We start from the raw sequence: 13,680 nt of genomic DNA on the forward strand, positions 1-13,680 counted from the left end.
ATCAAGTTATTTCTGTAGCTGCTGCAGTGGAATCTCTTGGACTGTCAGGCTCTGCATAAACTGGATTATTGGCACTCAGCCACTGGTTGACAGACCTGGCTCTGCCCCCTTCCTCCACAACAGTAGGCTGGACTCGCATCCCCTTGCCATGGGCATGTGGGCATTCCTTCCTTAGGAACCCTGGACACCTGTTCCTGCCCTGCCAGGGGAGGGCGATTGTGAGGGAGTGAGCTGTTTTCATTAATTCAGTTTAACTGGTTCATCTTGGTTAACTGAATTCTCCAGCAGGATGAAGCAATGTAATCATGACTTATTTAGCTTGATCCAGGGCTACTTTGAGGACAGTTATATGCACAAAGGTGTCCTTCTGAGAGCAGTAGCACTTTGTTTACTAGGACATGATAGGGTGTAATGAGGCTGTAACACGTATGGTACAGCCATCTGATACCCTTGTACCCATCTATCATTCATGCCATCAGCCCACTTGTGGCCAGACTCTTCCTCCTGCCTAGAAATGAAGCAAAATCCTTTGCAGTGCTGAGATCCAAGCTTCAGAAACTTCCCTCTGTTCTTTCTACAGTAGCAAAGCCTTTCAGGCATCCTTCAGAGCTCTCTGAGATCAGTAAAGGGTTTTCTAGTGCTCTTGGTGCAGTTAGGACCCACAAAAGGCCAGAATGAGATTCTGGAGCTGGAGTAACCCAGGCAACTGTTAATGGGGTTTTCAGTCCAGTTTTTCTATGGCATTCAACGAGTCCCAGCACACAGCAGCTTCTGGCTGGGGGATTTGGGGAATGGAATGAACTCTTTGGATGCATTGACTTATCTCCCCAGTGCCCCATCCAGATTCCATACAAATACTTGATGTATAGCCACACTCCTGTATAGAAGCTGTTCCTCTTGTCAGGACTGAATGATGCATCCTCAAGTGCCCTGCCACTGGCAGTGCAATCCTTCACTTTCCACCAGCTGCACCTGGCACCTGGGTCTAATTAAAGTGGTTGCCCATTGCCACTAAAACTAGATGAGAAGTGGAGCTTTTATTTAGTGGCAGCTCCCTGGAAGATTCTTATTAGGCCTTGTATTTGCCATGAAGTGTGTTCTTTCTGCATACTTGCTAATTATGCCCTGGGCCTTCCCCCCACTTCAGGAAACCCTTCTCCTCAGCTGCAGGCCTCCACACATCCCACTTCCCTGCCAGCATCCTGCTCTCTTTATTGTCTTCCCTCACCCTGATAGCAAATCTCCAGGAGGCCTTGGGAATCTCAGCTCCACTGCTGTCTGCCCATGGCAGACCCCAGGCCTGCCTCTCTCATCCTAACAAGCCTGTGAAAGGAGGTGCTCTGAGTGCCTGATTTGCCTTCTCTGGTTTGCTTTTGGCATGGAGAAATAAGTACCAGTACGGCCCAGAAACCTGAACCTGAGAGAGGATTGCGCAGAGCTGGGAAGCCATCCCTGCACTCAGAGACAGCTGGTACGCCATTAATTTTGCATGTTGTTCCAGAGCCTGGTGTAGCAAGAGCATAAATATTGCAAGGGGGTTTTGTTTGTTAATTATTATATCTTTGATAGGCTGACAGATCACTGGCTTGAGTGCAGGAGAGAGGCCACTTGCCCAGAGGGATGTTTTTAAAACCTCTGGCACTGAGTGATCAGTTGTATCCGCCAAAGGGTCTCATATTGTCCCAACAGTGGAAGTAAAAGCAGGGCACAACTTAGACCTGTGCCAGCAACTAGATCAGTCCTCTCCAAGCTCTGGCTTCAAAGGGGGAAGTCTTTAAGCACTCATTTTTGAAGTAGATTAGATTCCTCTCTTACTCTTGCTCTCCCTTTAGGCTGCTTCTGTTGTGAAACTCACTGACCTCATCCTTAGCCTGGACCAGACCGTGGCTACACAGGGATTTTAACCCCCTTGGACATGTCACAGAGACTCCTGTTCTCTTTCTAGATCGTTTCCTGGACCCAGTCTACTGTCAGGGCCAGTGGCTGTGTATTTGTTAAAATATCCCTTTCATGGTCCACAGTGTAGCAAGCTGCTCTGCATGGGCCAGCTGTTGCATCCATCTCTGTGGGTTCTGCCTGGAAAGATCAGCCTTCAGGTTTTTGTATTTTCATTGGATCTGAAGCTTTGCAGATAAGGTTTCCTTGCGTTTTCTTGTATGACAATAAACAGGTAACATTTACGTAGTAACAGTAACCCATTTAATATTTATGTGAGAGTTATTTATTGATGAAGTGAAGACTGTGTGTGCACTGTCAAAGATATTAAGAAGGATCAGGCTACGGTATTTACTGATGGAAAGTACTTTTATAGTTAAGTTGCAGGGGCTTTGGGGAGTAGAGGGGCCAAGGGGACTGACTGACTTTGAGAGTGATCCCTTTTGGTAATGGACAGTGCTGGATGCCAGCCAACAGAAATTTCAGGAATTCAGCCCCCAAATAAAGTTTGCCATAAGCATAAGGGTCAGAACTTTGTACAGAGCATTCTTTAGACTAGAGTAGTGCTAAATGCTTCTGATGCTGAAGGTTTGTCATGGATAACAAAGATCTTTACACATGCCTGCCTGTTGTCACAGGGTAACTCAGCCTACTTTGGAACAAGTTCCTTTCACAAGGCAACAATGAGAAGAAGAGCAGAAATCTGCAATTCGGATTGAAAAGTCCAACAGCCCCAGAAGCAGGGAGATGGCTCGAGCAGCCTCTGGCAATCACTGCCATGGTGCAGCTAATTTTTTTATAGCCAGCAGGGATGAAGTTTTAGAGCTGGATGCATAGGTTCTGTCTGCATCCCGTACATCCAGCAGAACTTTCCCCAGGATTCTGGGGATTTGCAGCAGCATCACTGTTCACCACAGTGAACACTGTGGCACAGTGGCACTGTTCCAGATTTATGCTGTTGAAACCCAGAAAAGAGTTTGGTCCCCTGAATGCATCAGTAAAAACCTGCATTTGTTCTACAATTCCTTTACTAGGTGGTTTTAGCCAAGGCCTCCTTGCAAGGAGCTTTAATCTGGGATCAGGGATGTTTTTTCGAAATATAGGAAGACTGCATGCAGATTAGTACCAAATCACTGTGCCTCCCAGGGATTCAGAATTTTTTGCTTGTCAAATGGCTGCTCATACGAGTCCGCCAGAATGTTGGAGCTAATCAGCAGGGATACTCTTCTCCTTCACATCTCCCAGACTCCTCTCTGCCATGACAATTGCCAGGCACAGACAGATGGGCTGGAGGAGCTGGAGGCAGAAAGGATGGAGGTACACTTTCTTTTTTATGAGAACCAGTTTTTTGATGTGCAAATACATGTTTTTGGTATGCAAATTGGCACCTATAGTGTTTACAGGTGCTTTGTGTGCATTGGGTGAAAACCCTTGAATCCAAGGCAAAACTGCCATTTGCTCCAGCAAGAGCAGGATTTCCCACTCTGCCTTCAGGCGCATCCTAATCTGTGGCAATAGAATTGGAAACTGCAATCAGTGTTTGTGGGGCGCTAAGCAGGATTACTTTGGCTCTGGTGGCCAGTATAAGGAGCTTGGCAGCAGCAGAAAACACCAGTGGATTACACTTTTTTTTTACTTTAATCTGAATTCAGATTTATATAACTTTCATTCTTTAAGGGCACCCAAACACCAACGGGGGGGTGTGTGTGTGTGTGTGTCTGCGTGCATGTGCGCGCGTGCGCACGTGTTAGAAACTCTGCAACGGAAGGTATAATATTGAATGTGGGAGTCCGGGGGGAGGCCTCACCTTTATGCTGCAGATCACAAAAATATGACTTAAGAACTGGCACTGGATTTTTTTTAAAGCTCTGAGAGGTTGGAACTGGTGTAACAGTCCATTTTTCTCAGCATTTTAGGGCAGGGATCAGCAAGGATTTAAAATGGAGTGGTGCCAGTTAACATTAAAAAGGAAGAGTAATTTATAGTGAAAGAAAGAAACTGCCACAAACTGAAGTGTTCTTTTTGCTTCCCTGGGAGTTCATTCTGCTCCAGAAATATTCAAAAAGGGTGAGCAATGTATCATTCTGGCCAAGAGATGGTATATGCAAGTTTGATCTGATTTGGAAATGTTCCACAAATGCTGTGTGGCTCTTAGCACATGGGTGCAAAAGGGGGCAAATGAACTGAGTCCCATTTTTTTGGATCCTTCCTGGGTCTCCTGAATACCCAAACCCAACCTGGCCACTCACAGTCCTCCTCCCTGAAATCCAAAGATGGTCAGTTTGCCATTTCTAGCAGGTTCATGGTGATAAATTAGATGGACGCAGATGCTCTGGGTAGGTGTAACATTTTGTCATGAAGAGTGAAGAAGTTGCTAGGATGTCATCACGCCATCAGTGGCCAGGTCGGCTGGCCCAGCACGCTGCCAGGGTCCTGCAGAGGATCAGCCTCTTTGCTGGGCTCTGCAAGCAGTCCGATGCCCAGGGCTGTGGGAGCAGCAGCTCATTTACCCTCTGCAGATGGAGAGCACTGTGCCTTGCTTTCACCATACCTGAGGCAGGGAGAGCACCTGCACAAGCATGGCAATTGGGAGGAGGGAGTGCGTCAGCATCCACACAACCTTAGTGTCAGACAATATGGGGCCTAGAGCCAAGGTAGAGAAATACCTGGTGGTGTTAAAACATGAACTCTGAGGATCTTAACTTGAGCAATGCAAGAAAGAAGTGATCCTGGCACCCTGGCTCCATAGGCATTCCTCCCACCCCTTTTCAGGGCAGAAATAATGATTTACAGAAGCACTTCGGTGTCAGCTGTGAGTTACCAAAAGAGACATAAAAGGTAGGGTATGTGCTGGGACATTTACCAAGGAGTTTGCTGTGTAAGCGTGGTGTATGATAACTGGTGTATCCTGGTGACTGGTATAGTGTTTTGTCTTCCTGGACCACTGCATAGGTTGTAATGCATGCACGAGAATGTGGCAAACAGGACAGATTAACTCTTCCCTTACTGCTACCTTGCTCTTTCCACTTAAATGTACATAAGGTAGAGGAGTCCCCTGTGGTTCAGTGGTTGAATCCTTGTCTACCTCACAGGAGACCTGGGTGCGATTCCCAGACACTTATACAACTACAGCCATGGAGGCACAAAACATTTGGACTCAGTCTGGTCTTGGGATTCTGTCTCAGTGGCCTAAAGGGAGGATGGAAGGTCTGTGCAGCCTCCCCGCCTCCAAAAATTCCTGTCCAGGTATATGCGTTGAAGGTCTAGTGGCCCTCATGCATACACCATATCCAGGAGGATCAGTGGTTGCCACATAGAGGAGGTGAATGAATCCTTGGGACCTGGCACTATTTGTAATGGTGATAGAAATGTGAGAGCTCCCTACAGCCTTGTCCCCCAAACTGGCACTTCTGTTTCCTGCTCTGTTCTGCTGTGGGAAGAGGGTTTAGTGCATCTGCAACCCCCACCTCCGGCAGCACCTTCCTCCAGAGAGGCTAAAAGCAAAAATTGGGCATGACTTTTAAAATGACAGCCACTCAAAAAAGCATGTTATTTGAAAACAAAATATGCAGATTCCAAGTTATGAAATGGTTTACTCCCTTGTTTGAAATAGCTACATTGATGCTTCTCAACCTCATGTGGCATTGTTTGTTTACTTCCCAAAATTCATAAAATATTTAAAATGTGAGCAAAAATAAGCCAGCTCCTTTTTTTACAGCATTATTGGAGCGTTATTTAAATGATGCTATACAGACATGCGGGAAGGAGGTCCATGCTTCCCAGTTTACAGTCTAAATATAGACTGTTGTCCTTCATTGGAATATCTTAACATGTGGAGGCAGGGGGGAGGGGTAGAGTAAAAGAGAGCAGAAAATGAAAGGAAAAGGAAATCCACTCTGGTAAGACCCTCGCATTAGGACCCACTGCATGTGCTGTGGACAAGCAACGTACTCAAGCCAACAGCTGCCTCTGTAGTTATTCTTCAGTGAATGAAGCAGCAGTGTATCCTCCTGTGTTATTAATGGATTGCTGAGTGTTTCCTGCTCAGCTCACTGGTCACCTAATCGACTTAGTCAAGCCCAGGCACTGAGCAGGATCAGTGGTGCCATGGTCACGCTGCCCTCTACTTCTGAACTCCTGGCTCTCTCTGGAAGGACGGCAGCTGTAGAAGGGGTTAGAGAGCTGGTCAGACGAGCCTGCTACTGCATCTTTTCAGAGTTGGAGGGCTCCTCCATCCTTTCATCTCCAATGCTGGAGCAATGGCAGTTCGCTTCTCTTGTCCACCACTGGATCTGAATACCGTAGCTCTGTGCCTCAGGAAACCAGCGCAGTGGTTTTTTGACTTACAGGAGGATAAAATTTGAAATTCAGCAGAAAAATGAAATGTGGCAGTCCTAATTACTGATGTGCAACTGTTGGGTACAGGGCTGACCCTCACCCGGAAACTTGGTAAACCTGCTTCAGAGACGAGCTAAGCAATGCTGCCAAGAATGGGAGAAGGGAGAGCAGTGGACAGTGTCAGGACACACGCTGGGAAGTAAATAGTTCGGAACCCTCCAACTCACACTCCTTTTTAACTCTCATACTTGCAAATACTGGCTTGGTGTCGTGTGTTCTTGCAGGCTTTCTCCTAGAAGAGCAGGTGGCAGTTGCAAAGGCTGTACCTCCTGCTTGGCTTTGGGCATTGGTTTCTTTGCAAACTCCCAAGTTCCTGGGGAAAACCTTTCTAGTTCATTTCCTCCTTGGACATCCTGCAATACTTCTGAGGAGAGTTGGCAGCATATTCTGAAGCAAAACACTTCTGAGAAACAAAGTGGGAGGGAATTTCTGCAACCAGCACAAAGCCAGAGCACGATGCAGGTCTCTTTTGTGTGCTCTGAACACAGTATCAAGAGCCGGAGTGCAGAAGATCGGCTAAACAGACAAAATGCCAGCAGCCCCAGCCTCGGCACACGCAGCAAATTCCGAGCAGTGGCCATGGTGGCCCGGAGCTTGGGGCAGCTATCTGTGCAAAACGCCCCATCATCTAGTGAATCCAGCATGAAACAGCCAGGAATGAAATATAGGTATGGAGAAGAATGCGCTCCCGGTGCCCAGATAGTTACTCTGCCTCCTGATTAGATGCGTTTCAGGTTTCCCTATGTGATGTACAAGCTGCAGGGGGAAGAGTGCATGTGTGTGTTGCTGTTTCTAGCTGTGTTGTTGCCTGACTCCTCCGTATATACTTTTTTAGTGGTACAAATGCTGGCATCTGTATGCTGTGGGTGGGATCCTGGTTTACCTCAGTTCTCTTGGTCTTATAGTTTGCAGGTGCAACTTTCTATGGCTTATCTTCTGCTCTCATTTACACTTATGTGCAACCTCAGCACCTTCCTGGATGCAAGGGGTTTGGTCCCAGTTTACACCTGGAACTGAATGTGATCCTACTTACCTGCATCTATAACCCTGACACTTGGGTTTCCTGTTAGCTTAGGTATAAGCTGCCGACTGCTGGGGATGTCTGAGAATTAGTGACAACAGACGTCTGCCTATGTTCTGTAATGGCATTTTGCATTTAGTGACTCCGTCTCTTTAGAAGCCCCTGTGAGAACGCAGGAAGAGAGGAGAAAAACACTGTGGGGATGAGAAATCTGAAAAATAAGAAAGACACAAATGCGGGCTTCAGATTCTTGCCCGCCGGTGGAATATTGTGCCAAACTTTCCAGATGTTTTAGCAGAACAATTCTGAGCAGGTGTGTGCCTGGTGTGGAATTTAACACGGGCTGTGCTTTGCCTAATGTTGGGGGCACTAGCACTGGAGACAAAATGGGACTAAGAATGCAAAACAAGTCAGAGCAGCATGCTGGTGGGTGGGTTCAAGTATCATCCAGAAGTAGTCCAGGTATTAGATAAGCCTTTTTTTGCCTACAGTCCTATCTTATCTTTCAAGCAACTTCAGTTTACCATATTTCCTGAGACCATGAAGTTTTGTGCTAGTTCTTCATAGTGTGATAAAGCTCTGTTTGGAGAACATGCAGGTTCAAAGCCAGAAAGAACAAATAAGTCCTGGCTAAAAACTTGTGAAAGCAGGACAGCACCTTGTCCTCTCGCTTCCCAGTGAGGTGGGGGTCTGGTTCAGTGGCTCTCAGGCTGCCTGTGAGGCGACTTCCAGGTGTTGAGCAGAGTGAATCGGAAACAAGCAGCGCAGGGCTGACCTGTGAGGGGAGGCACTGTTTCTCTGTCTCTGTGTCATAGTTGTGAACATGTTGGGTGGAAGCTCTCACTCCAAGCGTGCCTCCCCTGCAGTGGAAAGCCAGCAGTACTTCTTACAAATTTGCATTAAGTAAAGAGCTGTATGGAGGAATTTTTTTTAACCATTCAGTATATGCTTAGGGAATCCAGCCACAAGTTTCATGAAATGACTGATAGTTTGCTCTGTTGGATGGAAAGATTGTGTACGCCATAGAGCGGAGGCTTATAAGCATCTTCAAGGGCTAGGTATGTCATAAAGACTTAAGTCATTCCAGTGCCAGGAACATACAAAACTAAATTTCCCTTAATGCAGAAGATTAGGTGAAGCATTGCTAGGCACGTTTGTGAACATATTTGCTAGCACACATGTATAATGGATACAAATTTGGTGTGCACTGTGCTGGCAAGCAGAGGTGGCACATTTTCTCTTCCACCCCTCCCCAAAGAGAGTGCCACTTCTGATTAGCCAATGTGTCAAAATGCTGAGAGAGAAGTAAACTGCCCAGCAGTACTTTAGCCAGGATTTCTAGCAGCAATGTGATTTTTGGGTGCCCAAACTGAACCATCTCAGGGGTCCAGTAGTTCAGAGAACAGGTGCTTAGCACCCTCTGCAAATCAGTGCCCCTTCCAATTCATCCCCAAAACACAAGACATTTTTTTCAAGTACTGCTTGTGGTGCTTTAACACTTTTTGTGCAGCTTTCATCCCCTTTCCCCTGTGCCTGAAGTGAGCACCCTGCCCCCAAGAGCACTTGTGTTCTGGGAATCAAAAGGCATAGATGGTGCTATATTGAGCCACATTTCCCCCTACATTGCAGTTTGCATTGCTGTTTATTTAGGAGAGAAGTCTCAGGAGGTGAATGTACAACAGCAGTAATGTTGGATGACACCCAGAACAGACTTGTCTGTATGTCAAAAAAATTTCCCTATCCTGCAGACATTTCCTCATCAACCCTGTGGAGCAGAAGCAGTGATGCATATTCTACTTCTAAGTGGCAAACAAGGCTTTAAAAATACAGCAGAATATTAAAGGCTCCAGTTTGGCCATCTACAGTACATTTTTAATATTTTAAAGCAACATAAGCAGATATCTGCTCCCTTCTGTTCCCATTTCTGAGGAAGTAAAAATGGCCTGTCAGCTTCCTGAGAGAAGTGCTCATAAAATGTTATCCATTCCCTTGCAGTATAGTGGATGAATCCCAGGAGCCTTGATCTCATTGTTGGCTGTGTCATGACTCTTACGGTGCCAGGACTATCTTAAGCCACTTCGTGACACAGTGCAGAAATGGGGGGTACTGGGACTGAGCCTGCTTCAAAAAAAAAAAAAGAAAAGAGGAGAAAGAAAAAACATTGTTTTCAGATTGGTTGCATGTACAGATAAGTGTACTGTAATGTAATTTCTAACTTCTAGAAGTTGAATAAGAGCAATATAGCAGCCCAGGAGGAATAGTAATCTAAATCCAAAATAATTAAGTATCATTACTGTGTTGTAGCTTTGCTTTGTTCCCAAGCCCTAGACATTGGTTTCTTTTCCATCTCTGAGAGACAAGCCGTCGCTGTGGGCTAGTTCCTCAGATAAAGGAAATTCCAGCATGTGCAGCTCCCTGAAAAAAGCTGGCACGTTGTGAACTGCAGATCCCTAGGCGGCACCAGTGATCCAGAAAGGTGCCTTGTTACTGACGTAGGGAGCAGCCCCACATTCTCCAGTCAGACTCTTGTGTTCCCTCCCTGGTGCTTCCTGTATTATCCAGACGTCCCTTGGGTCCTGCATATCAGTCCCACTTGTTGGGTTGTGGCTATATAGGCTGTCCTTTTCCTGGCCCCCTTCATTTAGAGGTTTTATTAACCATTTCAGGTGTGAAGGCCTCCATCTTCCTACTGTGGACCAGCCTTCCTAGATGTGCTTGTTTCACACTTGTGGACATGCCAGGAAGAGAGTCTGAGCCAAGGAGCAAGAATCCAGGCAGCTTGTATGTCAGTCATTATTCAAACTTCTATCATCTGAATCAATTGGATATTTTTTAAGAAGGAAAAGGAATATCAGTTCCTCTGGTCCAGCCTTCTGTGGGTCCAGAATCATTCTGCACAGAGCTGTCAGCTGTGCTCTGTCTCTCAGCTGAGTGCTTCCTTTCTGTAACAAACTGTCCCACTCTTTCATTAAATGCTCCATTATGAGGTTTTCCTAGATACAAATTCAAAAGCAGCCAATGCATGAGGAAAGCCTGTTGTTTGGATTCCCCATCTCTTCTTTAGCTTGGGGAACTAGCCGCAGCTATATCTTGGACACACAGACCATATCTGCTGGGTATTTTTACCTAGAAAAGAGTACACCTTGGACCTAAGGCAGTTTGAACCACTGGCAAAGCCAAAGCGTCCATCAAAGCACAAAGGTTGTGGGTTAAATTCAGTTCATCCTCAGATTTCTTCTGGGAGATGCAAGTGCATGGGGAGCAGCACTGGGCCACCATCCCGCTTTATCAGCTCAGCTGCATCGTTGCTGGCTTGAAATGAAGAGAGAGAAGAGTAGCACCTCCCTATCTGGAGCTCTCTTGATCCCCACAAGCTCAGACTCAGCTGTGCTCTGGAAGAGTAGGGATGAAGGACCATTTGACAACAGACAAGTCCTCTCGTACCCGTGGGCTGCACTGAGTATATTTTCTTACAGCTAAAGCAGAGTTAACTTTTTGTTCCTTTAACCCAGGCTACTGTACCATCACAGGAACTGGAATGCTACATGGATGCAATGTGCAATATTAAATAGCAGTAAGATATTTAGGGACTGTATGAAGTGCACAATAGCCTTCTGACAGCTCACACAAATAGCTCTTGAAACAGACTTTTATTAGTGCTGTCCACACATATGAGCAGCCATGAGACTGAGCTGATGTTGGCACTGTGTTTCTAGGCAAAAACTTATAAACAATTAATGTTTTGCATGACTAGAAAACGCCTTTGCCAGTCTTTGTCTCCGAAAGTTGTAACCCCCTAAGTTGAAAAAGATGTTGAGAGGAGCTGGTATGTGGTCTGAGCACACAGCCAACTGCCAGGCAGCCCTGTGTCCTAAATCCCAACTGTGGTAGGATTGGTTTCTTCTGTTGCCTCTGGCAAGCTGCTTACACTCTCATTAGTTTTCCATCTTCAAACTGGCGCTGTGAGGTTCAATTAATGTTTTCAAATCTTCTGAAAACTGAAGGAGTCCAATGTCTGATAATGGTTTGGAGCCCTAATTTATATTGCAAATTCTGTACTTGTCATAGGGTTATAGGTTGCAACCATGTTAGTCTAGAGGCAAAGGCATCCAAAACTCTTGAGAAGGAGGCGACTACTTTTATTAGACCAACTAGATAGTTGCAAAAAATGTTTTTATTTGCTAGCTTTCAGGCTGAAATGCCCTTCCTCAGGCAAAGGAGAAGTCAAAGATTGGTAAAAATTAAATTTCATATTGCACAGGAGAGCAGAAGGATGTTATGGGTCTCCTGGTCGGAAACCTAACATCCTTCTGGTCTTCTGTGCCATATGAAGCTTCATTTCTATGTGGCAGAAATTTTACGATCTTTGACTTCTCCTTTGCCTGAAGAAGGGCATCTGAATTTGTTGTTGTTGTTGTTGCTGTTGTTGTTGTTTTAAAAAAAAAATTGTTTAAACTATCTAGTTGGTCTAATAAAAGATATCAACTCTTCCTCGAGAGTACAGACAATTTTCATTTCCATTTATTAATTTTTTACTTTCGTGTGTTCCTATTTCACCTGAATTTTCTGTGTGCATTGTCCAAGTAAAAAACGTGGCAGTTGTAAAACTGCTTTCAGAAAATAACCGGTTGCCATAATATGTCTGACCTAATCACATAAAGCAGATTTGATGAAGTCACTGGCTGCTGTTGCTTTAAATTATCATACAAATACAGTGCACAGAGTTTCAATAAATCCATTTTTTATTAGTAAATTATGTATCTAAAATCTGGTACCTAGTGCTTTATTTACTGTTAAAAATTCCATCCTCTTGCCCTCTCTCCTCCCCCCAAACTTTTAACTGCCATTAAAGAACCTCACATTTTATACTTTTTCTTTTTGAACTGTAATTAAATTCCTCTGGACTAGAGTGTTTTATGATAGACAGATTTCCTGAACTACTCTTTTCCCCATTTTTATTTTGTATTGTATATCGTTAATTCAGAAGCTGAAAAAGTTGGTCACCTGTTTGGTGATTTCTCATTTTCTTTTAGTGTCTCTTGGTGGATGTACCATAAGCAAAATTACAGTCTCAATCTTTACTTTCAAACTGAAATGTAGATTTTGTTCTTAAATTATCAAAACATGAATGTCTAAAAGCCTCCATCTGCTCTCCTTTTTTTCCTTTCTGTTTGTATTTCTCTCCTGCTTTGATTATAAAAATAAGGAAATAACAATATTTTGTTTGACATTGTTGTTTGCTTTCCTATCTCACCTTAAGCAGGGAAGACTCGCTCTCTGTTGTGTTGTCCACCTTTCACCTAAATTGATTCTCAGACTCTTCCCATATATTTGTAGCCACAAATATACGTTTAAAGGGATAATACCATCTCCCTTTTGCCTTTCCTTTAGGTGCTTTGTGGTTTGGCTTTCATTTCCGCCATAGCTTTCTTCAAGTCTGTCTTATTTCCATTTTTACTTTGTTTTTATATCCTTCTTCTGCACTGCTCTTTCATCTTCTATCATGTTTTCATGTTTGCCTTCCTCTAGGTTTTGCTTTGGTTTCATTGGCCTTTTGCTAGGCTTGAGTATAACCACCTTAGCTCCTTATAGGTCTGTGATCCAGGTTTATAGGTGAATAGGGTTCTTCCTCATTCACAGTGTCCTTTCCAAACAGTTATGCCATCTGTTTGTTTTGGCAGTTTTGGGACATGCATATCAGGTTCGCATTTGTACCCCCACCTCCTCAACCCACAGTGTATGTGCTTGTGTCTTTCCCTGCTCACAGTATCTTCCTTCCAGGGCAGCGCGCTGCCTTTGCAACTCACAGATATCCCGTGGGTTCTTGACTCTGTATTATTTGTTGGCTTACATGTGCTATCCTATAAGAGGGATTAGTGTAATCATACCAGATTGCTATGTTGTACCTGCTCTCTGGCCAGCAGAAGGGATTATTTTAAGTGTCATATCAATTAAGTGCTGGTGCAATGGGACATGTCCTTAATGTGCTTAAATCAAAATGCCAAAAAAAACCAAGTACACTAAAGCAGCAATATGTCTGAGTAGGTGTTTTACTTATAAAAATGGTTACTGCTGGGTCACCCAGGTAGAGATACAAAATCCAGAGCAGCACCACAAAAACTGGTGTGGGATTGTGTGGGTAGGTGGGTGAGTAAATTGAAAGAAGAGGATTCAAGAGTCATCATGGATATTATCCCCCAAGAACAATGAGTGCCCAGGATGGGTAATTTGTCAATGCCTTCTCTTCTCTCTTCAAACAATGTAGAGGTCTCTCCTCCTGTCTGTTTATGCCTACCTACTTACCTGCATGCATAACATCCCTGTAA

The 13,680-nt window shown here is 44.7% G+C and overlaps 1 protein-coding gene across 8 annotated transcripts in view; it reads left to right on the forward strand.

Annotated features, from left to right (window-relative positions):
• The window catches only part of KCNAB2 (potassium voltage-gated channel subfamily A regulatory beta subunit 2), a 109,935-nt gene that overhangs the window by 59,604 nt on the left and 36,651 nt on the right, over window positions 1-13,680 (forward strand). For 2 of the 8 annotated variants that reach the window (XM_019493876.2, XM_019493877.2), the window contains exon 1: window positions 6,775-7,001. The exons of the other annotated variants lie outside the window; for them this stretch is intronic. In XM_019493876.2, the coding sequence (XP_019349421.1) occupies window positions 6,790-7,001 (212 nt within the window). In that variant the 5' untranslated portion in view covers window positions 6,775-6,789. Of the gene's footprint in view, window positions 1-6,774; window positions 7,002-13,680 lie in introns of those variants that run through there. 8 annotated transcript variants of the gene reach the window in all.

Source organism: Alligator mississippiensis, chromosome 13 (genome assembly GCF_030867095.1).
Source record: "Alligator mississippiensis isolate rAllMis1 chromosome 13, rAllMis1, whole genome shotgun sequence".
Classification (NCBI taxonomy): domain Eukaryota; kingdom Metazoa; phylum Chordata; order Crocodylia; family Alligatoridae; genus Alligator; species Alligator mississippiensis.